Raw genomic sequence first — 24,991 nt, 5'->3', positions numbered from 1 at the left:
CCTTCAAATCTTTTTTTAAAGCAATCAGTCATCGTGGGAGCTATATCAGCAGTTACTTATCTTCAAATTTACAAGCGACGATGCAACTTTACAGTCCCAACAAAGTGACAACCTGGGGAAGACAGTTTTCCTTGTTATACAGATATATGTTTTTATTGACATCGAATTGCATCAAATGTAACATTTCTCTTGGAGGGGCTGGTCTAATTGTGGGCCTCTTTATGCAGAAGCCATCTTTGCTTGTTCAGATGTCTTTTTTTAGACATCTGTATTTTTTTGTCGGGAAGAGAGCTCAGAAACTGGACAAACATGGCATCTGCATAAAAAGGCCAACTTTCTGTTTCATGACATTGAATTGTACTGCACAGGCAAAATCAAGATGGAAAAGATTCTATTTATCAGCAACTGTCCAATGCATCCAAGAAAACAAAACCTGAATCCAAACTTTCATTCGTTACAGGGTAACAGTCTAGTCCTTGTGCACATCATCTGGCATAAGTCATAAACTACTTCATGAGATCTATGATTCATACATCTTGAGACCATAACTGTGATCAGTAACTAGACTTACAATAAACTAAAAAATTATACTTTACACAACTCCGTTAAAACACAACAGAGATGACTGAAACACATACCGAGCAACTGTCCTACAGGCCAGGATTGGGCAGAGCATTCAAGATCTACATTGCTGAAAAACATTGCACAAGCCAACAAGTTAGGGAAACCCAGTGTTACTGGAAACAAAGACTTCATACATGCATTGCTGGTGTATATCTCTGAATTCCTGTGATGCATGTTCTATGAGGTCGAACACACCAGGCAAGTTGATGAGGACATGAAAATTGTTGGTTCGAGAGATCATGAAAATTGGACATTTGGAGGATGCACGAAACCAAGGACCACTGTGTCACTGGAATGCAGCCTGATCATTCATAGCTAGCAGATCGTGATTAACGACAGACTTTCAAAATTTGAAAACATATCCACCGTAAGTGGAGGGCAGACTTCCAAGGGAAAAATTCAAACATTGGTTTGGAAAAAGAATCCTTGACAGGAAAATGATGAAAAAAGTGATGACAACAATATGGAACATGTATTTAAAAGCAATGGTCAATTTACACTGGACTTGTGAGCAGAAGAGATGCATTTCTATTGCCAAGCAAGGAATCCATAAAATTTAGACATTGTGCATGCTATTTCAACCAGACACCTTGATAATTACGGCTACGACTGGATACAACACGCGCACCTATGGAGGCCAATGCCTGGTGGCTTGCAGCCACTTCCCACAGATGCGCATGTTACTGCTAGCCCCAGCCGTTCAATTCAGACACGGCTAATGTCTACACTAAGAAAACGTCTGTACCCAGCAGTACAACACGTACATTGTGTGACTGCTCACTGAACAGAACAAGATCATTAATTTAGCTGCCAAATGACCAAGAGACAAGCACAAACAGTGACTGGACTATATGAATATACTATACAGCATTAAGACCCATAGAACCACCAAGAGAAATGATGTGACTGCATTTTTTCTTAAAATCTCAATCAATAAAGAAAACCAATACAGGAAACAACTCACAGCCACGTTTACAACGGTATCATCTTTCTTATGTACAGCTACATTTCTGGAATGAATAAAGGAAAGCCACTGAATTCAAATACAGACGCATGTTATACATTAGGAATTCAAGCCGAGCTATTCTCACGTTCGTTCCTCTTTTCTCTCTCTAAACTCTTCATCTCTACATTGCAGAAATTTCCTTATTAGCTTGCTACTCATTTTTGGAAATTCGGCACCGAGTGGTTCGCTCGTAAGTTGGATGACCGCTAGTGCAGGTAGGAATAGATTTCGTTTTATACACAAGGCAACCTCAAGGAACTGCCATTTTGAAGGCTTTTTTTTTTTTGTTGCACAATTTCAAGCATCATCAACATTGATTTGTCCCTGTCCTGGCGGTGTTAGGACGATGTTCTTTTCTCTCCTCTGTGAGCAATTTTCAATGTGTGTTTATCTGATGCATTGCCCTCAAGCTTGCTTGTAGAAATGCGCCAGTCAAATCAACAATTCTTTAATTATATACAATGACAGATGTTCCAATGGGTGCCAGGCACTGGCCCAAGTGGACACCTGGCGAGGCCAGCGTCGCGTACCTCCATTCTCAAGACTGCTGAACTCAATCCAATGCACACAAAATGGCTTATTGAAATTACACATTTCCAAGTCAGCGTGGATGATGTTACTTTCATCTAACAAGTAAGGAGCCACTTTTAAAAATTTGTTTTCGCATGCCAACTCACTAGGGTACACATCAAATTTATCATAAATGTTTTGACACAAATAGCTCTTTTTATTTTTACAATATTTAATACACCGATACAAGCTCACATTATACATGTATTGAACAAATCTGCAATACCTACATCATAATTTAAATATACATGTACTTTTATAATAACGTCAGACTAATGTGCTTCAACCGAGCTCAAGTCAAATGTAGGCTACGAGACTAAAAAAAAAAAAAGCATCAGAACAAAACATGGTACAAAAAGTGACAATCATTCATCAGGGAAATTGGTGAAGTCATCGGTTCCTTTCATCAAATTATTGGCCCTCGTTTGCTCTCAGCCAAACAGAGTACAAAGATTTCTTTTGAAAGAATCTGCGTAATTTTAAGGCGCTGGCTTATTATTTTCTCCATACATTTTGCGCAAAGCCGGCGTTTTGACTAAAGCATCACACAAAGCACAAAATCTGTAACCATGAAACTGATTAACAACGTTAAAGGGTTACAAAAATAAAAAACATTTAGTTTACTTGAAGTATTTCAAAATAACAATAAATACGTAACCGTTTAAAAAACATCATACATTTAATGTTTACCCCATTAATTGTGACCCCAAAATGATTGAAACGTTCCTGCGTTTCCCCGCCCACAAAAAATCCCCTTTTGGCCGCTCAAGCAACCAGGTTGATTGGATGACGTCATCGCCAGAACAATGCATGTGCAGTGTACATGTACATAGTGCACGGTACATGCAGTATCACATGCAATAGACCACGTTGTGTTTGATGTAGCTTGGCCGCTACATCAAACACAACGTGATCTACTGCGAGCGATACTGCATGTACTATGCGCTATGTACATGTACACTGTACATGCATTGTTCTGGCGATGACGTCATCCAATCAGCCTGGGAGCACGAACAGTCGAAAGGGGATTTTTTGTGGGCGGGAAACGCAGGATAATTTTTGTTCATCTTTCGGTCACAATTCATGGGGTAAACATTAAATTTATGATTTTTTGAAATGGTTACGTATTTATTGTTATTTTGAAATACTTCAAGTAAACTAAATATTTTCTATCTCTGTAACCCTTTAAACTGTTCAAAGCCGACCTTAACTCACTGGACTGTAGAGTGACTAGGCGAAAATACCAAAACTGAAGGAATGCCTGCATGTTTCTTCTGTGCGCTATTTGGATGAGTGCCCTCTTGTCTGAAGCAATCTGTAATTTCATGTGTAAGTCTGCCGGAACACACTACGCGGCCACCGTGTACGACAAATCAAATCTGTGACTTGGGTATCCTTTACTTTAACCCTGGGCAACGTGAAAGCAACTTTCCACTAACCACTATCGCTTTCCGCTATCGAGTTGGTCTCGGTAGTTCTCACAATAGGAACACTGTGGCTGTGTTTGCCTTCTTTCTTACTCGGGCCTTAATTATGCATGCAGTGAAATGCATCATTCATTATCTCTGGGTGTAAAAAGATCTCGCAAAATTAACTTTCCTCTGACGCGGGGAAAAAAGTTGTTACATATATGACTTCTGTAAGTTTCTCATCGCTTCTAAATTGTGTTAACAACTTTGACAGATCGTTAAAAGATACAGATTATGACTACAACAGCATATCTTAAATATTTTCTTAAATTGTTTGGCTGATTCGAAGTTTTTCACTACAAATTTCGGTAAACCTGAATACGGACAGTGACGTCCACAATTTAAAACAAAAAAAAAGTTTATCTCTTTATAATCAGCTAAAAAAGAGGACTGAAGTGGATATGCCGAACATTTACATGCATACACATTACAGAGAGAAATATACACTTCTCAATAATGCCAACAGAATGGGAAGAGGGGATCGAAATGAGCTGGAGAGGGAGGGTGGGTAGGGCGTGGTAGAATGGGGGGTAGGGCGGGGTTGAGTCAAGTTGGGCAGAGAGGGAGAAGCACGTGGGTGGAGAGTGGTCGGACGAAGGAAAGTCGAAGGAGCGACGAATGAACGAGCCTCGAAGTTCCTGTATCTCTGATTGGTTAGGGCAATCTAAAATTCAACAATGCACCCGAAAGGGACACCATTTGTCTTCTAACGGTTTCTGGGTCCAGACTTTTTAGGTTTATTTCTGGAATCATCCCTATTTTGACTGAAGGAAAATTTTTCTGAATTTTAACCCAAGCATTCAATGTAAAATCAGAGCATTTCTGACTAGCCTTTGGGTCTGGTGCCTAGTGTCACCACTGTGCTACATGAATGACTCACACAGAGTCCTACGAACCAGGACACTTGGTATCAAGAGTTGATCTTGACAGCTACATGTGACTGACCCAAGTTTCTGTGCATCGCGACATATGGGGAACAGAAAAATCAAAGGCTTCACAAATGTAAGGGGGGGGGAAAGCACGGGAATGAGGGTTGTGAAAACTGTGCCAGAAACTGACACATCTATGAGATTCTTACCAAGAAGAGAGTTACAGACATCCTCTGGTATTCACTTATTTTTCCGGAAGTAAATGAATACCACTAGCTTGTACAGAAGTATACATTACTTGAGTTATCGATGAATCAAATCCCACGAGAACTGCTGAATCCCATTTGTAGATTGGGAAAACTACTCAATGTATATTTTAACCGACAGAAGACACGCAGGGGGGAAAAAAAGGATGGACCAGGGGGTGGAACAGGGAGCATGGAGAGAAAGACGCAGATGAAGAGAGTTGACTTCTATTGGCAAGCACTTCTGAACTCCTCTTCCACCACCTCATCACGTTGGGTTCCAGGAACGCCTCCCGTACTACTCGTCGCCCCTGACTCTCTCTATTTACCTTTTGTGTTTTCCACAATTACGACTGTGAATGAAACAGACAGTGAGGAAAACAAAAATCACTTAGGTTATGCGCGCTTGTCTCACAAAAGCGACAGTAAATATTCTGCCCATCTCACGCCCCGTCTCCTTTCTTTTTAAAAAAAAAAAAATAAATAAATAAAATTTGAATCGCAAAGGGTGAATTTAGGGTGGAGTTTGGTACAGATATGTTTAAACAAGCAATCAACACATGGAGTATATCTGATTACACATTTGATTGTTTGGGAACCAATGGAACGATTATGCCCACTAAAGCACGTGACCTATTGTGGGTATCAACCCCATAGCAACCAATACAGCCAAGTTACGGTATGGTACCCAGCACATCAGTAGTCCGTTGGTTTTACTTTTGGTAAATAATACTTACGAAACACTTTGCTTTTGGTGAACACTGTGTTTGTTGATATTGAATATGCCCACTATAGGTCACATGACTTAGTAGGCACAATCAGTCTATTAAAACGAAATCCACAAGACCATACGCTGTCCAGAATGCATGTTTGCATTGGGGGTATACCCTCACGATATGTGGCAGAGGGGGACCCCCCCATGTGATGCATAAGCTGTATACCCTAAGGCTATTGTGCCTACTGCACCCCCTCGGAAATCTGAAAGGAATTCCAAAGATTCCATCAACACAAACGAAAACACAATATAGGGGGGTCCCCCTCTGCGGCATATCGTGCATTATATGATTGGGGGAGAGGGGTAACGTAGGTACATGTACAAAACACAGCTGAATGGGGAAAATACCGGTACTCAGCACGTCAGGATTCACAAAGGCAATTGGTTTGATGAGGGAGAGGTACCATTTTCTATACATGCCATTGGTACGTCACTGGCAGTTTTGAATACACGTCTACTTGACAGTTCTACCTAACTAGACATTTCTATTTGAGGCAGAGGTTTCGGGCACAAAGGGACAGCATCAACGTCAACTGAATAATATTTATTTATACGAACATCGGAAACACATGCCAATTTGTGGAAAGCGGTCTGTGAACAGAACATGTACTGCTAAAAATCTACTGTAACAGTAAACTGGGCGTTAATAGTTAGAACTGGGACTTCACGGAGCAAAACAGGCTAAATCAAGTTGGCTGGCGTAGGTAGGCTCAACTACATGGGAGGAAACGAACAAAGAAATGAGATGAAAAAAAAAAACCCTCTCTGCAATTTCTCTTACTGAGCAAAGTAAGTTGGGATCCACTTGCGTCAAAAGCACAATGTGGTACGATTTTGTACATGTGGGCTGCCAACGTTTGCAGGGCAAAACCTCTTTTTTATCGGTGCTCCGCAAAAATTGGGTAAAACTGGCCCTCGTCCTGTTTTTGGTAATGTGAAATAAGTACTGGTCTTTTTTTTGGACAACTGCAAACTTGATACAGGTAGGATACTCTCCTCGATTTGGGTGACGAGGGTTGTTTGAATGGTTGGTGAGGGATGTACACATAGATTAATACATCTTCAGGATCTTGGACTACGGTAAAAAAAACAACAAAAGACCGCTACAGACAGCTACGTGTATTTTTACATGTACAGTATCACACTACATGTCTGGGAAGATAAAGAAGGCTGAAGTATGCGAGCTATTTCAGCAACAAAAGGTTAGGGTTTATTGTTAGTGGGTTACAGGTGGTGTGGTATTTGTTCAGGCCAAATTAAAAGTTTCAGTCACGTGACGCCCATATTTGCCGACCAACCCTACACTGGGAACTGACTTTATGCACATCACAGGAAATACTGAGACAGGCGCTTGTGCATGTATGTTGAACGAGCAACTGTCCGCCTTAAGAACTTCACTGGCGCGACATTCTGCAGGTGGGGTTCAAAAGCATTGTCTGCTGGTTAACAGTGCCGCGTAAAACGGAAGGGGAAAAAAAAAATGAGCGGGCGCATTTTACAGCTTGCAGTTGATGATCAGTTGGAATCCCAGAATGCACCACATGCCATATTTGTGAAGCCGACAAACACACTGGAACGAAAGAAAAGAGGGGTCGGGGGAGGGGTCTCAGCGGAGAATATCTACAGTTTATTGATCTAACATCAGAGCATGAAAGCCGGGGTTCACTTTCTGAGAAACACAATAAAAAAAAATCTCTGCCACCATTCCCCCCCCCATGGATATTTAATAAGAAAATGAACTGTTCTCTTTGATTACCAAGGTTTGCAAGAACCCATGGAGGAAACAATGCAACTATGTACCGGTACGTATATAAATGGCTGAGTAAAGACTGCACATAAAGGACTCCGTGCGACAAACAACCCTGTGACCTTTGTGTTGACCTCTGAGATCTCACCTCTGACCTCCGCACCCATCATTTGCATGTGTCCCACTGAACAAAGTTTGTGCGATGATCTGTGCTCCAAGAGTTCCTTTTTTCAAGTGCCAAATGTCTCCTTTCCCTTTTGCCTGGCTTAACTTCTTTGAAAACCAACATGTACCGTCCCGAGTTACAATGTGCATGTACACCTCTACTTCATGTGCGACCGTGAAGGCAATAATTGGTCACCCGAACGGCAGGTGCATACATGTGTTCATTGCATCCATACGTACATGAGTACAAGTTATCGCTTACAGGTATGTACACCTATGTTAATGGTACAAAAGAACGAACAAGTAAGGTAGACAAGCAGTCGCATGCCGACTTGATGCTGAAAGGAAACATTCTATCAAGCACAAATGCCATACAAGCCAATTCACAAGATATTGGTGCATACATGTCCGGGCAAAATTGAACATACACTACACGCATAACGGGTTGCTGCATCTCGCCGTGCCACAACCTGTGGCGGCACCAAATGCTGGGGGGGAGGGGAGACTGTTGAGAGGGCGGAGTTTAAAGGATCGGTGGGAGGGATGCACCCCAAGAAGGCGGGGATGAGAGAGACGGCAAAACTCTGACTGAGCAGTCTCGTCTCAGTGCTCTCAATCTCGCCTTTGGATAGCTGTTTGGCAATGTCCTCCCACCTCGTCCCCTTGACCCCGCCCCCATCCAAGCCCTTTCTACCACTGTAAGAACATCAGGGCACTTTGCCAAAGAAAATGTGTCAAATGTATGTTGTCCTTTTGGTCTAGTGCTCCATGTTTTTGGTCTTGCCGGGTGAATCCATGAATGGGAGGAGGAAGAAAGAGAGGGGGGCGGACCTTGGGGAAGAGAGAATCTCCTCCTCGTGACTGCTTGGTGCTGCCACAGAGAGGACAGGCATCACATGCACGTCTACAAATCACAAAATTTGCTCTTTGCTCTCATGCAGGCGACCTAGCCTAAACTTCAGGAAAGCAGTCGGCCACCGTCTTTGTGGTGGTCGGTGGTTTGTGTTCGTGCCACAGTGGTCAAGGGGCATGACCACTGTGAAGAGTATGGAGAGACGGCGTGCCTAGCCCGATGACACACAATGTCCTTTTTTTGGGGGGGGGCCCGTGCCACAAATGACCACACAAAAGCGAGCAATTTTGCAACTCTGGCTGGCCGTGCCTTCACCGTGTTTGTTAACCCTCCACTTTTTGAATGAATGACTATCAACTATCCAATTTCTCTGAACGTACCGGATGAAGATAGGTGAGCTACAAGTTTTTTTTTTCTCTTTCGCAGTTGAAGTTTTCATACACTCCCATTCATGGATTCATCCATCAACCACTGTAAGATGCCGTCACTACATGGCAGTGGTACAGCGCTCATGCACAGGTGGCTGTGTGCTCTACCAACTGGGCGTGGCAACTTTTCAAAGTACCAGGAGTTTCAGCATGTGCAGTGACCGCGTCTGGTGCGATCAGTCTGTTAACAAATACCAACGCCTTCCACATACTCCACTGTGCACGTGCGCAAGGTAACAAGCTGTTAAAAGAGGCTTTGTGCAGTAACCATCTTGCAGGGCAGTTTTCTTATTCCACAGGGTACGCACAGAGGAAATTTCCCTGTGGAACAAAAGAACTGCCATGCAAGATGGCTACCACGCAAAGCCTCTATTCATAAAACTTGGGTCAGCATACCTTTAGCCCTGTGTAGCCCACACTGTAAAGGCAAACATGTGAAAAAGCGAAGTGGGGGGAAAAAATGCATCCATCAAAAGGAGGGAAAAAAGGAAGAGAGACAGGGAGATGGAAAAAAAGGAAGCAAAAAGCACAGAGGCATGGTCAATGTCAAAGCCGATGGTTACTCAAACATGACATTGAGATGAGTTCTCGCAACAGTACTGGTAGCTACATGTATGAATTCATTATGTTCAATGCAACGCCACACATTACACAGTAATTACATTCACCACAAGATTGTCGCTACTGGCACTTGAATAGAAAGTCTCAAAAATTGAGTCATGTGTGAGTAGTTCCAAAGACCACTATTTTCTCACCAGTGAGTTACACTCGTCATTTCTATGAAAGATCACTTCAGAGTTGTACTTGGGCCACTATGACGAGAGATTTCTAGCATCACGACAAACATCAGTGCTTCTTTGATTTTGATTACATGAACCAAATTAACTGATGTTAAAATCATGAACATATGAACTAATCTGTAAGGCTATCACTGAACCGCTATGGGTGGGGCTGGTTAATGTAATGGTTGCAATTTGTAGCCAGTGGATTCCAGTGTGCCCATCATTTTGTAGACATATTCTAGTATTTTGGACACGGCTTATCAACTCAAGGTCAAAATTACAGTTCATTTTTTCTCAAAATACCGGTACGGTGTATCTTGAATTTATCACTCACCACTGTGCAAATACCAGGAACTTAATTCTCAAACTGAACAAAAAAAAACAACACGACAAGAGATGGGCAGCCCGTCTTCTGAGAAAACTGTGACCACTGAAATGACTCCACATGTGATCCTAACAAAACTGTGCCCCCCCCAAAAAAATTGTGAATGCATCAGACTTGGCAAAGAGATTACTTGACCATTTAAAACTGCTCTTTAAGAAAGTGTTTTTTTTTCTTTACAATATACATGCCAGTGAAGTCTGTGACCCATATAAGTAGTCAGGTCCCTAATTCTGCCACCTTTTGTAAAGTCTGGCGACTATATGGTCACAGATGATAGGCTAATCCACCAATCAAAATTAGGATTTACTTCTGTCATGGGACCAGGCACATGAGCAGGTGGCATGCCCTAGTACAGTGTTGTATTTGAGTCCAGTCACAAGTCCCTTGACAAGTCCAGTCACAAGTCCCTTCACAAGTCCAGTCACAAGTCCCTTCACAAGGTGAACAGTGACAAATGAATGCTTTTGTCGCAGCTCATTTGAACAGTTTGTGAATTGGCTTAAGATTGAATGACTTGTGATAGACTTGTGATGGGCTTACAGGGACTTGTGATGGACTCAAATACAAGGCTGCCCTGTTAACATGCCCCTTTCACCAGTCCGATGTCTTGATTTTTCTATATTTTTCTCTATGCCTGAAGTTCAACAATGCGTTAACGTTTCACACCACCCAAGTTGTGGCACCTGCTCAGCTTGGTCTGTAGATTCATCAGAAACGACACCACGGCTGTGGTGGAACCAAACTAGCACGGTCATTCTGAAACTCGACATGTGTGCAAAATGGGAAAATCACACCGGCCTCATTGGTCAGAGAGACACATAACGCATGCCATCACCTGTCAGCGAGCACGGCCCCACCACAGTGACGGCTTCCAATTTTGTTTGGCAGATCAGTCTACATCGGGCTTTACACGGGAAGGTTTTGATTCTCGTTTCACGTTCTGACTACCACTTCTTAAATGGCATGCAGGAAATATGGCTCCTACATGCCAAACTTTTACATAAACTGTAGGGTATTCTAATAATAAATAATAAAAATGATTTAGATAGGGACTAACAATGACAAATTCCTGTAACAGTGAAGACTTTTTCAGCAAGACTGCCGTATTTACTTTGACTCTCAAACCTGCAGTCCTGCACACTACTTTTGCTTCCTCGCCAAAAACCAATCGAGAAAAGAACTTTTTGAAGATCTGAGCTAACCAGAGTGCCATAGATAATCACAAATACATGTACGCCATGTTCAAACATGTTTTTCGTGCAAAGCCAGAATTTGGGCCTGATCAGATGTTGATTCATGGCAATCAAGAAAATGGAAACTCCTCAGAAACAAATGACACAACACTGTGAAGAAATACGGCGCATGCAGGCGTGGACAAGCTTTATCGACTGTGTGTGGAACTCAACCGCTCCAAGTCCTTCAAAATCCAGAACATGTGCTTTGGAAGATTTCTCAAGACTGAGGAGGGAAGAGCCAAGTTGTTCTCACTAAACGTCGGTTCACACTTGGTGCAAAAGTGAACAGGAATTCAATTTTGTGACGTCAGATCAAATATACACGACGCAAATTCCCAAGAGTTGGACGCATGCCAACTCAAGCGAATTTTGCTGCATACATTTAGTGACGTCCAGCTTGCTACACTTTCCAATTCACGTTAAGTATGAAATGGCCTTAACGCATAAATATGGGTCTTGATGCCCCTGGAGATTTTAGGCATGCACATCCTTAAAAACCTGGAGGTCTTGTGCTGGTCGTGACAGTCTAGTGGGGGTGCTGTGATGGTCTTCAAGGGTCTTGGATCTTAAGAGGTGTCGCTTATGACAGTACAGAAATTTGTAATACTGTGCACTTTCTGTGAACAGTATGCCTACTTGTGGCAAGAGAACTCGACTGGCCTAGCTCACTAATTGACCATCCTAAATTACCAGTAAGGCGATCCCTGTAAACTATTTTCTACTAACTTGGTGTAGGAATGAGGAAGATGCGATGGGGTAAATTACAGATTACCGCCTCTGTGTTCCAATAGGTGAACCCAAATTATGGATGAAAAGTCGTGTTATTTTTACAGCTCAAGTGGAAAGTACTTTTGAAAGTGAGGACGCATTTACAAGTATAGAAAAACAATCAGGCTCCTTCCCATTTTCAAAGTGTCCAACATATGAAGTGGATTCGGGGAACATGATTCACGATGGCCATCTGGCGAATTAAGCCCACAATAGTACTGACTCCTCTATCGAGTCCTTCAGGGTAAAGGTAATGCCGGCTTGGCTTTATAGCTTGCCACTCCTTACAGAGGGTGGAGCTAAAAGGAGGGCGTGCCTTACCTATTATGATGATGAGAATAATTGCGATAATGATGGCGAGAATGATCATCATCTTGCAGTTCTTCCACCAATATTTCCTCTTCAGCTTGCCGGCATTTGTCTCGAATTGCGAGGCCCCTTGCTGAAGTGCATCTGGGAAAAAAAAAAAAAATTAAAATTAAAAAGCGGACGGAATAAGAGCAAAGAGCTGACTGGCATCCCGCAACAAACCCGGCCGACTTCAACAGAGCTGGATCAAATGTGCCACACGGAAACAACTATTTACAAAGCTGTGTTTGTGTCTTGACTGCTAAATGAGGGACCGGGTCACTCCAGGGTCCAAATCTGTTTTCTTTAGTTTTTGCTGGTAATGACCTGTTTTCTGGGACAGAGACAACACAAAAGCACACAACACGTGGGGAGCACATTCAGGAAAGAAGAGATCACATTTAAAGATCATGACCCCTAACAGGTTCACTCACCGGCGCGATCGTCCAGTTCTGATAGCTTCTGATCCCTCTCTAGAACTTTGTCTACGTTCACTCGCATAATATCCACCACCTATGTGGAAAACAGTAGCATCGTTATAGGAAGTAATAAATGTTTGCGTATATGTTCTGGTGCAGTAAGAGAGGACTGTCCACTTTGTGCAGGAACAGACGCCGCGCATTTACCCCAAGAAGGACGGTCCTTTGGTGGGAACTCATTGAACGTGCACATTGGTTCGTGCGCCACCAATTTATGTTAGAATATTCTGTCTCTGCATGTGCTGGGTACCCGGCAGGGTTTATGGCAGGGTTTCCCCTGCCTATTCAAGCGTCAGGCGGCCCACCTCACTAACGTTCAGTGACCACCTCTGGCCTTTCTGTTAAATTTTACCACCTCACACTTAAAACAGACAGAGACGGAAGGTAAAAGGCAAAATAACTTGAATATTTTGAAATAGATCAGTTTTAAATCATTAAAAATGGTAAAAGAGACACAGAATACAAGATTGATTTCTTTTGGAAGAGAAATTTGCTCTGCCCCCCTCTTATCTTACCTCGTCCACTTGGGCTTGGGTTTGTTGTAACCTCTTATTAGTTGGTGGCGCGGCCCTTTGAAGGCAAACAAAAGAAACCAATTACAATTTCTTACAATTTTAAATACGCAAGCTCAGTAATACAACAAGGTAAGGTCATTCCGGATGAACACAACAGATGTCGTGCCAGCTGAACACGTTCAGTACGTATGTCGGCATAAGGTTGCACCGACGAGGCAGATCTCACGAACGCGTTGATCATTCAAAATGACGAGTGACTTGCTTCACTTTGAGCATGCTCTGTTGGAATACCAAAACTGGCTCCTTCAAAATTACACCTATCCGTACGTAATTACACATGCGTTCATCAAACCAATCAGTTGCGTTAGAAGGTATCGAAATACTAGCACAAAACATAAGCCATCATCTTCAATTCAGCAACCCTGCACACTTTCACACTGGCAGGACATTAAAAGACGACCAGTTTGACACAGACAATGATAATAATAATAATTGAAAATTTATAATGCGCCGTTTCCATAAAAATGATCAACGGTGCAGTACAAGTTGACATAAAAAATATTAACAATTACACTTGGTGTACAATTAGCATTGACAGTGGTTCACAATGTCAACTTTGCTCACGTGGTTCACATACACACCACACACTGTCAGGGTACATCTATATGCACAGTTTATCTAGGTAAGGCTCAGGGCACAATTAGTACTGGGGTGAAATACTTACAAGTAGCTTTGGTACATGGAAGTGGAACCAACTAGGCTTACCTTTGTTATTCTACATAATCCAAATCCATCAAAATTAAATAACTGTTGACTCTGGTACCATGATGGATTCAAGAACGAACCCACAACTGGCTTAATTACGACATGAATTTACATGTAGGGACTGAAATCCAAATTCTGAAATACACCTACACTGTACACTGTTAGCTAACATGTAAAAATACAAATGTGAAACATACAGTACTTATCTTACATTAATCTAACCTTTGGATTATGGTGGATGTAATAAAATCACATTGCTAATGAGCAGGATTTAACCTTTCACATTCACAGGCATACATGTACATGTAATATACTGTGTTTAACACACAGGTAACTTGTGATTTCACCATGGGCGTGGGCTACACTCTTGTTACAGAAACATGGTTAAAATGCTACTAGTGGGAGTAATGTTACTGGGGGAAGGGGACAGGGTAGGTTGGGATACGGGGAGAAGGGCTAGGGAGGAACCATTTACATATGGGTCACTCCATGAGGTTGGGGCACAATTTGTGATGGTGTCCTTGTTACATGAGTAACTTTTACCACCTGTCATGACCTGCAGAGTAGGTCATTTACTCTGTAAAAATAACACACAACCCTGTATTCAGCCTTGCAAGATGTCTAATTTGGAATCCACAGGCAGGGAAATAGCTGTTCATTTTTACGGAACCCACGTAACAATGGACACCGTCACAAATTGTGCCCCAACCTCATGGAGTGACCCATATACAGATACATGCCTGGTGACGTGCAGTAGGTACAATGCATTACCTTGGCGGCTGAGCAGCATTAGCTGGTGGGGCTTCCCTAAAAATCGTGGTACATGTAGACAAATTCCTAGCATTATTACTGTACTCTCGTTATACCACAAAATGCGTACATTTGAACACATTGCGTACATTACACTAATGTACAGTACATGTACATTCATGGGAAGTATGTGACCCAGGAATGTACTGAAGTAAATCATGTGTAGCCGGGTTCTTGTGAAGTAAACCCGAAATACGGCCAATTCACAATACAGACGGCACGAAGGGGTTGTCACGGAGAGGCCATATTCACGCTTAGGGTCGACAAAAAATTGGCGACTTGCCGGCATTTACATTTAAGCGAATGTCCATAGACAATCTGTGAAAATGAATGATTGATCTGGGCAGTCCGTGCCTAACAAAAAAAAAGATATTTGTATTAATACTGATACTCTAAACACGTCAGACTCTTCAACCAAGACAAACAATAGAGGGATTTCACATTAGCGCCGTCTGCGCATATCTGCATCGAAACCGAGGCTCTCTGTGTTGAACTTCGTCGCGCGCACCCGCGGAGTCCACACAGAACGTGGAGTATCCGGTTCGTAAGTGTGACGCCACTTCAGTTTAAACCACGCCCACTGCACAAGATACACGACCATCGCAGGTACGTTAGTTCGCGGTAAATTGTGATTATTTTTTCTTTGGATTTTACGCGTCAAGTCATCATGAAAAAATCTTCCACAAAAATTTGCAGCCTGAAAAGTCTGAATTTAACATACCTTTATGTATTTTGTGTCTTGACTCCTTACTTTCGTCTGATCGTATTAAGAATTGAAACTGACACATACAGCCTCGTTTTCAAATGCGGAAGTGCCGGATCGACGCTAAAAGCGTCGTATTGGGATCCCTCCACAGTAAAACAATACCCTGCCCACAGTGTCGCCAGTGCAAAGAAGTCTTGCCAACCATTTTCCCCCACAATGCACTGCAAAAAAAAAAAAAAAAGAGGCCTCTCCCCAGCAACCTCTTGGTGGCGCAGAGCATTTTGAATCGTCCGTAATTAATTAATTAAGGGGCGAGAAAAAAAAATCTCATGAATCAAATGCCACTACGGCACTCTCACATCCCTTCAACACTGACACACACTCAAATTAAACACTTGGTTGGGTGGAGTCACTCAGCCAGCAGGTCTAAAAATAGATCACGTCCGTGGAGGCAACCCGTGCGTGCAAATTAAGCGTGATTATTCTTGCACGGTCAGCGGCAGGCGAAACGGATTAACACCAAGCGCCCAGCCTGTGTGGGATACGTACAGTGTACACTTGCTTGTAATATGAACATGTACACTGTGCAGCCACAAGATCACCAAATGTATGCGTTGGTGCTACCTACCGCATTTGTACAAGTTTATACTTAAGTGGTCTTTTAGATCAGTCCCCGATATATTATACCCAACTTAGAATTCATTCCCGAGCTTTCTATATCTGTATCTGGTCGGTGGTGGACTCCTGGGCTTCCCCTCAGCCCTAAAACAAGTCCTTGTACAAACCTACTGGTACCCATGTACAATACATGTACCACACCAGATTCTTCTGTGGTTTGATTCACTCATCTTCAAAACAGGAAACTCTGGTGCATGGACATGTATGTACACGTACACTGTGTAGCGGGCCCATGGACAGGATGGATTGGAGCTCTCATTTCGTACGGGCGCATGTTCACAAGCCGAACACTGAAATCAATATTCTGCTAGGAGGATCAATGGCTGGAAGCTGTGAACATGTACAAGACGGGGACAGGAAAAAAAAACCTTTCCAGTACTCCCCCAATGTAGACATGTACATGTACATCTACAGTGCATGTAAACTGCACAGTGCGTACATGTACATGTCTCTGTGCATGTACACAGATACATGTGCTGAATTTGATTCTCAGTCTGTTTTCTGAGCGCTGCAAGAACACTGGACTATGCTGGAACACATTCAAGTGTCGGAAATTAAGAAGCTCAGCATGAAATGCGGCACAGGATTTGATAGCCCTTGGAATTTGCTAAATACACAAGTTACTTTGGCAAGCGCTTAACATTTTGAAAGAATTCTGCCCCATTGTCTCCATGACATTGCAGGTAATTTTTATTAATTTGTTACATACGGTACGCTCGGCTGAAGTCAAAATTTACATAATAATATTAACTACTCCGCTGGGATGAAAATGTCTCGAATTTCAGTTTCTAGGTGTCAACACATGTCCAGCTCTACAAACAGTGTTGGACTGACCATAGCATTACATGTACGTGTATATGTACCTGTATATTTGCATGCAGGTTTCGAGTATGGGTTTGTGACCTCAACATGTGCAGTCGTGTACGTCCGTTTTAAATACTGTACTGGTGCAATGCAAGATTGACCTAATCAAGCAAACCACTACGGCCCTCCGTGTAGCGCACAGCGTACATGTAGGTATGAGAGAATGATGTATTGGTCCCTGGTGCACGTGGCCTGAGGAACAGCAGCATGTGCTGGGCACAATGTACGCATGACTGTGTACATGGGCGATAGGTTGATCCTCTAATAACATCTCCAACTTGGCTGTGCATATGGGCGACAATCTTCCACTGTTGTGAATTACATGTAGAAAGGAAAAGGTGACCGGCTGACGGTACACTGTAGAAATACATGTAGCAACACTGTGCACAGATCAGGTGATCGCGAGGATTGACCGATTACGCCTGACACATGCGTGCATACCTGTATACACCTACATGTAGATGTAGGGTTTCAGCCAGCAACTGAAAACAGGTGTCCACATAAAAAAGTCGTCTAAAGTCCCTAAGGTTAAATATGCTTCCGCATGCATTTGAGTAATGCAAACAATGCATCCAAAATGGCTTACAGACTCTCAACAAATGCCCAGATGTCCTGCTGGCTAAAAACTTAACAGGTGGCATACATGTATGTCGTACATGCATGCAAAAAAAAAATGCAATGAGGAAAGCTAAGATTACTGTACATATGCAAGAAGAAACGGATATCTGTACTGAGGTAGATTCACTGGTATTTGGTTTAGTTTTAAACAAACATGCACGACTGGGATAATTTGAATGTACCATGTGTAAGAACAGCAATGCCTTGACAGTATTATGCACATGGGCTTGATGTCAAATTCAAATCTGCATCTTCACCTATCCACTCTCCTCTCCGAAAGCACGACAAAGTGCATGTAGGTGGGAGTTGAATTCTGACAGGCAACTTAATGAAAGATTCCAAGGAAGAATACCGGGACGTTTGGTTAACAGAGCATGACGTTCTTCATCCCATGCTTTTATCATTAAGCTTTATCATTAAGAACTTAACTGACAACAGCAGGTGCATGAAATGGTAACTGTAGACTTTAAATTCACACGAGCTCTTTGTTACTGGTATGTTTACTGACAGATGATGGCCGTTTTGATAAAGATGGTACTTCTTTCTCATTAGGAAATGCACTAGGATTACAAAAGTACACTCTAGGGCTGAGTCAATTCGAATAATTCACTATTCGAATATTCGACCTTCAATTGATCGAATATCTGATTATTCGGTCCTACCAACCGTCAGATTGTTGATAAACAAACCGTATACACAAAATCAATTGCAATCACTCACACATTTGAACATTATGATCAATACAATAGCTTTTTACATCTTGGAATATCTCCAGCCATGATTTAGCAAGATTTAAGACACGAACAAGACTTATAATAAGCCCAGTCGAAAATTCCATTCCTTCTAAATAAATTAACGAATAATTTACTTTTAAAACTGTTGTAAGATTTCTGACGCTTTTCATTTGAATCTGCTTGGAACAAGTCTCCATAGTGCAATGTTTCTCATTAAAACAAAAGAAAATTTTCCCTTACTTTTCATGAATTTTGCATTTGAATATTCAAACTCGAAAAATAACATTCAAATATTTGGTCATTCGGAACAGCCCTTGTACACTCATCTCTATTGCATCCCAAACTGCGATGGTGAATCCAATTTTATGAAGTGCGGTGTCCTGTCCCAACTGTGCTACAACAATGCCGACCAAACCCTTGAGCAAACAATTGTAATACGAGCGATTCACAATAGTGCGCCACCAAGCACGTCCTTCACAGACTGCCTGAACATGGTACACATGGCCAAGGTACATGCGTGTGCAACACTCTTCATGGGAAATGAGATGTGTGTGCGCCAACTGCTGAAGACTCAGGGAACGTTTGATAGTTTCACCAGTCAGCTACCTCCGTGACTGCCGATTTCCAGATCATGTTTAGGTGTCCTCCGTTAGCCCCATGAATGCGGCCCATGTACTAGGCAATTCAGTGACGTCACCAAACCCGTTGACCGGATGCCCGCACGTGCGCACGGGCACACACACACACAGAGAAAGTGACATGAAACCCATGCAAAAACAAAAACATGACAAAGTTTTAACACCCATATCTAACGTTCCCTACATCCATTTACCTTCAAATTTTAGGATGGCAGAAATAAATATCTCAACTATTGATCCCCGAAAAATAAGCGCAAAAAACCAAATACTTCGTGAGAAAAGTGAATAAATTCCTCGCGGAAGCACGCCCGGGGTGACCATTGGCCGCACAGTGGTCACAGCGTCGATCGTGCAAGCTCGCACGGCACGCGTGGTTGCAAGTGGTTCGGTTTTGATCGGATCGACATTCGGGTTTTCGTTGCTAATCCGGAGCGTGTTTTGAAAGCTACCCGAACCCCTCCGGTCTTTTCCGAAAGAGGAAGGATTCATGTTCATTGTGTGTTTGTCACATCGAAATCGGCCCAGTGGTTGAGAAGCTACGTCACAACCAACATTTCAACGCCGTGTTTCTCCTTGAAGTTTACGATCTTATGTTTTGTGACATCGTGAGTATAAAATATATTTATATTAGTTGATGATTACGAGTTTTTAAGAATATTGGCCAAGTAACAGCGTCCGGAAATGTATTTGTTCCGGACCACGTTTGAGCAGTTTGCACGGAGAAATCGTTCACGTTAAATCTAGACTGCGTACCACTCGACGGCGCCCCCACATATAATAATGGGAGTCTGGGTGCCCGACTAGTTCAAGAAATTCGTAAACGTGAATCATCACAGTCGTATATTTCGAGTCCTTTTATCATAAGCTCATCAAAATTAATCATTAATACCATTCTTAAAGAGTAAAAAGTTTCCCAATCTTTTGGTAATGGGTTTTTTTAAGTTAAAAAATGACATCATTGTACGAATATGTGCTCCGTAAAATCATCTCATGTGGTGGTTTCTATTTCGTGATAAACTGTTGAGGTGTCACGTCATGAAGTGAACACCGCGTTAACGTGTCTTTGACATTGTTCAATGGGGTTTATTTATCAAAGTATGAGGAAAAAATATAATCAAAGAAAGCAAAGCCAATTTCTAAACTTAGAGATTTTGTTTGGACTTTCCGGTCGATCTACACCAATTTAAGGTTGATCATAAAAAAATACTTGTCACTCCAAAATAATGTTTGCTAGGCCTATCTCGAAAAATCTTCTCTTTAAAGTTACCCAATCATTTTGCAATTCTGAACAGAATTTTAGCAGAATGCAACTTTCTCAGTAACTTACTTCATGTTATTTATGGACACTTTCCTACTTTTAGGACTACTTTTGAAACATGCCTAGAACAATAGTGATCAGTATCATTGTAATACAGAATAACCTTTAAATTGTTGCCTGTTCTTTTCCTTTAATGATAAATCATACAAATAATCTATACTTTTGTTCAATGGCAGACGCTATATATTTGATCTTATTATTTTGTGTGTACTTTTTAGATATTGGGCCATATGCCAAGGAAGCTGGTATCTACCGGAGGCACTTCGCTCAGGATGGACCAAGCTTCCCAGTGCAAACCCACGTCAAGAATGGACTCGTCCTTGAACTGCACAGCTACATCCAAACAGAACTATCATTGAATTTGTTAGTATACTAAAACTAAAATCACAGGTGTGATAGGAGTCAAAGCTCTGCGATATGAAAGTGACAGTTGGCATTGCACCCAAAGGGCTGTAAAAATCCGCAACTCTCTTTACTTACTGCAAATATTTGCAGAATTCCTTAAGGTTGTCTTGTTCCAATTTTTTCTCAAATTAAAGGTAATTAATATGCAAATCATTTTCACTTAATTGAACTTTCATCTGTAGTTTCTGAGGAGTACAGGGTGTGTCAAATACATTAGGAGTATACCGTACACGTACATGTGGCATTGATCCTCAACAATCCCAATAATTGGTGCTGTACTGTAAAAAAACACGAATGATTATTTATGCAAATTGATCAATTTTACGCATTGCATATATTGATTAATTAATTAGAAAATGGCTTTATTTAAGATGAGACAAACAGTAATGTTTACCAACATACGTGTAACCACCACATCAGAAATTTAATCGAAGTCTACAGCTGCCAGGAGTCAGGACATCTCGTTTTATTGACATTTATATCAATTAAATATGCAAATCAGGTATACATTTGTTTTTTAAATGTGGAAATTTGTCGTAGTGATGTGCAAATTTGTAAGAATGCCAATTTTGACAGAAATAAAATGTGTCCTTCCAATGTAACAGAAGAAAAACCTTGTTTAAGTGAGCTTTTCCTGGTGCCATTCACTTTATAAAGAAAAACAAAGGATGACCTTTGACCTGAGAGTCAAAATTAGACAGTTGTTTGCAATTTTCAAATGGATGTATCTTGAGAACCGCTTGGCCGTTTTGAATTATTTTTTCACTGTTAAACTCCTGAAGATATGCTCTTTCATATCTGCTATAAATTGACTGTGTAATGAAATAATTTGGAAATCATCTGAAATGCCTACATGTACTGGCCCATGTCGGGTGCCCTTGAAATCTGACGCAAGAAGTTCTACTTTCGTTTTTTAAAATGGCACCGCCTATGGTCAGCATGTAATACTGCAGGCCGGGTTTTTCAAGGCGCCATACATCAGAAAATTTACAATTATGGAAAGCTTTAGGGTGCTCGTATTAAAGTCCAAACTCTGAGGCATACACCAGTGTAAGTAAAATTGTCAAGTCATCCTCATTTTGGAAGATATTAGGATTCAAAGTTTGTGACAATCCTGCCGTCATGGCAGTTTGGATTTCAGGCATTTATGACATGCCTTGAAGTAGGGCTGTGGTGGCGACAGATAAGAGACAGATTGTAAAAGAGAGCCACTACAGCCCTACGTGTGGGGCTAGCTAGCACCAGTAGCAATTTTTCTCCATAGGCGTGAGTGTGCGTTACTGCCGATCATAGCCAAATAATTCAGAGGCAGCTTATGGCCTGACCTGCACCACCAGCACAGACTACGGCCTGTGCAGGGCAAAAAACACTCCGTCATGTCCGTGTAAAATGTATGTGCTAGGCTAGACCTTTTGCAATTCCAAAGTCTTAACTGACTTTTTTAACCCCAGTGAATTTTTTTATTTCTTCCACAATGTCTACGGAAGTTGTTGGCCTATTGAACATGCTGAAAGTGACACGCTCAAAGGGATTTTTTTCAACATGTTCAACTAATTCAAAACAAATAAAGTCAGCAAAATTGGTCTGCCTCCCATTTCCTAAATTTACAACAGGGCCTATTACTATTAGGCCTCGGCCTATATGTGTATTTCTCCCCATCAGCCCATGACTTGTTCACTCCTCGTTCATGGCATCATAATCATGATGGCTAACATGGCTAATGCCCATCACTTTTGCTGAAACAATAAAATAAACCTTGTGCGATGCACTCATCGTGCTCAGCTCAGTCACAGTAAACACGATAATCGGGCGGCGGTTTATTTCACAATTCATTTTAACGTCAGTTAAATTGAGTTAAAACCGATCCACTCGCGTACATCTCCGACAAAATCCCATTCCAATACATACGAAGGTCAGTGTTGGGATCGTCCCACACGTCGTCGTGAGTTGACTAAATAATATTTAAACCCTAATTTCTCCCTGTAAAAAACAACACCTTACACACGAAGACAGCACCCTTATTTGATATCCGTTTTCGCACAACCACAACAACGTGGCTGGAAAAATAAGGACCTAGTTACTTTGCTACTTACATTTTGGTGGAGGTTGTCGGTGGTTCCGCAGAAAAAAAAACAGTGAAGCGAATCGAACAAAGATGGCGAGATTGGTTATGACGTCATCGTAATCCGGGCACTGTGTCATCTCTCTGTACTGTGTATGTGGCGCGCTGGCGCTGGCGGCGGCCGAGACGTATCCAGCTCACCCGGCTACGGCTCGCAATAGCACACAAGCCTATAGGGAAATGGTTGCAGCCGCTTGTTACGGGTCTCCAAGGGCACTTGAGACCAAAGTGTCGCTGGTGCCCTACATACGGCTCGCCCACCGTTGATTTAGCACTAATTTTGGCCGGGAGCCGGGCGTGAGGTAAATCCCTAAGCGGGCTATTTTTATCTGATTACTGCTTGATCCGGAATTTCTGGAGGTTGTTACTCACTTAAACGTGACATGGCTGCGCACAGTCACGCGGTGTTCAGTCACATAGATCCCATTGAAAAAAAGAATGATGGAAAGTGAGGAAGCAGAGAGTGGCTCTATAGCTCTAACGGTTGGCGGCGCATGGGGCTGGGATTAGGGTTATGCGAATTAAAAGTTTTAAAAGAAACAAAGTTAAACACAAAAAATGTACCAAAAGACTCAGTCTCGAATTCAGCCATGCTCTTTTTTTTTCAAAAGTAGGTGTATGCGGATGCTACTGTATTACTTCCAGTTCCACCTCCAGGAGCGTAAATCTGTGCCCGGCAGGGAAATAGGGGATCATGGGGGGGGGGGGGGGACTGACCGGGAGGGGACTGACACCATATAGGCCCTAACACTAGGGGCGATGTTCATGACACAGATATACATCTGTAATTTTATTACACCCAGAACCTTACATACATTAAACTCGGTTTTTTTTTGTGGCTTGTTAAAAATTGTTCCAAGTTCCTTTTTGAGTGCTATGGAAATATTGGGAAATCCGAAAAATTCTTCATAATCCGCCTTATGTTTTGTTCACACCACGAAAATATGTGTGTTGGGGGGAGTGATTCAATAGGCCACCCCTGGTCCGCAAAAAAAGTGTAAGGGGATACTATGGGCCACCATCCCTTCGAGATTACACCAATGAGTAGAAGAGAGCGTGTGACAATTGACCATCATCTCAAAATGAAAAGGGATGTATGAGAATTTCAAGGCTTTTCGCAATCGTCCACGCCCGCAGCTAGCCCAACATCCTTGTGTTATTTCGATTTTCTACGAATTTCTAGAAAGAGACTAGAATCGCTACAAATTTGGCACAAATTTGTGGGCACATACGTCCTGGTGTAGGGCGTCAATAGTGGCAGAGTGACTTGGTAACTTTGAATTTATTTTCTCACGTTTGAGACAGCAGAGGTTAATCGATTTTTCAAGTAAAACCATTAAAAAATAATCAAAACAGAACAGAATAAAAGCATCTGTGTGAAAACTTTTTCTTTTCAATCGAGTGTGATATTCATACATTTTGGTTTGTCTCGTGTGCTTTGGGATTATTCTTTGTTGAACTTTTGAAATTTTGTGGCCGTTTCAGTAAGCACAATCTTTACGACTCTCACTACATTATAGTGGACCCCTGGGGGCGCTCTTCCAGAACCAAAACGTGCCATACGCAAAGAGAAGATAATTTACTAAAACAAAAAATTGAGGGGCACTTTATGGAAAACAACATGCAGAAAGTGTGGAATGGTTTGCGAATGATGAGTTGCTATTCCAAGCCTAGCAAATCCCATCAGCCTCCTATTTTATCACTTGACTATGCAAATGAGCTTAATATATTTTTTCTACAATAGGTTTGATTTTCACGACTTAACGAGTACGGATAGTGATATTTACGGATCATTCCATACAGGGACTAACTGTGATCCGTTTTTAACTGTGACTCAGGATGAGGTTTGCCGACAAATGTCAGGGTTGAAACTGTCCAAGTTTGCTGGTCCAGACAAACTGCCCCCCCCGTCTTCTCAAAAACTGTGCTAATCAATTGTCATATATATATTTACTTATATATTTAATCTTTGTTTCACCACACAATCAATTCCGAATATTTGGAAGCGTCATGTAATATTCCAGTTCCTAAAAAGTCCGTGGTCACATGTAAAAATGATCTTTGACCAAT

The 24,991-nt window shown here is 41.9% G+C and overlaps 1 protein-coding gene and 1 long non-coding RNA gene across 4 annotated transcripts; one reads left to right on the top strand and one right to left on the bottom strand.

Moving 5' to 3' along the window:
- Positions 1 to 125: 125 nt before the first annotated feature.
- Positions 126 to 23,023, bottom strand: LOC110976516 (vesicle-associated membrane protein 3-like). 3 transcript variants are annotated; one of them, XM_087147101.1, is made up of 7 exons: positions 22,893 to 22,972; positions 14,800 to 14,835; positions 13,264 to 13,318; positions 12,704 to 12,782; positions 12,243 to 12,374; positions 9,148 to 9,169; positions 126 to 5,136 (listed from the first exon to the last, which is right to left on the bottom strand). In XM_087147101.1, coding segments are annotated over exons 1-6 (324 nt in total). In that variant the 5' UTR covers positions 22,895 to 22,972; the 3' UTR covers positions 126 to 5,136; positions 9,148 to 9,149. The 3 variants fall into 3 exon arrangements, with proteins under 3 accessions (XP_087003227.1, XP_087003226.1, XP_022085538.1); XM_087147100.1 differs by lacking the exon at positions 9,148 to 9,169 and having other exon boundaries at positions 22,893 to 22,958; XM_022229846.2 differs by lacking the exons at positions 9,148 to 9,169; positions 14,800 to 14,835 and having other exon boundaries at positions 22,893 to 23,023.
- LOC147796390 (uncharacterized) lies at positions 19,114 to 21,412 on the top strand. Its single transcript, XR_015427959.1, has 2 exons — positions 19,114 to 19,681; positions 20,613 to 21,412. It is a non-coding gene; the product is annotated as an uncharacterized LOC147796390 (long non-coding RNA).
- Positions 23,024 to 24,991: the final 1,968 nt, after the last annotated feature.

The sequence above is a fragment of the Acanthaster planci genome, linkage group LG16, assembly GCF_054643075.1.
Source record: "Acanthaster planci isolate LZ-2023a linkage group LG16, COTS_SCS, whole genome shotgun sequence".
Taxonomy (NCBI): Eukaryota; Metazoa; Echinodermata; class Asteroidea; order Valvatida; family Acanthasteridae; genus Acanthaster; species Acanthaster planci.
This window is presented reverse-complemented; position numbering and strand designations above follow the sequence as displayed.

Excerpts from the sequence above, each read along its gene's own strand:
- LOC110976516 (XM_087147100.1), bottom strand. Across the intron at positions 12,783-13,263 it reads CCCAAGCCCAAGTGGACGAG|GTGGTGGATATTATGCGAGT; the intron begins GTAAGATAAGAG and ends TTTTCCACATAG. Across the intron at positions 5,137-12,242 it reads TATTCTCATCATCATAATAG|TCGTAATTGTGGAAAACACA; the intron begins GTAAGGCACGCC and ends TTTCATTCACAG.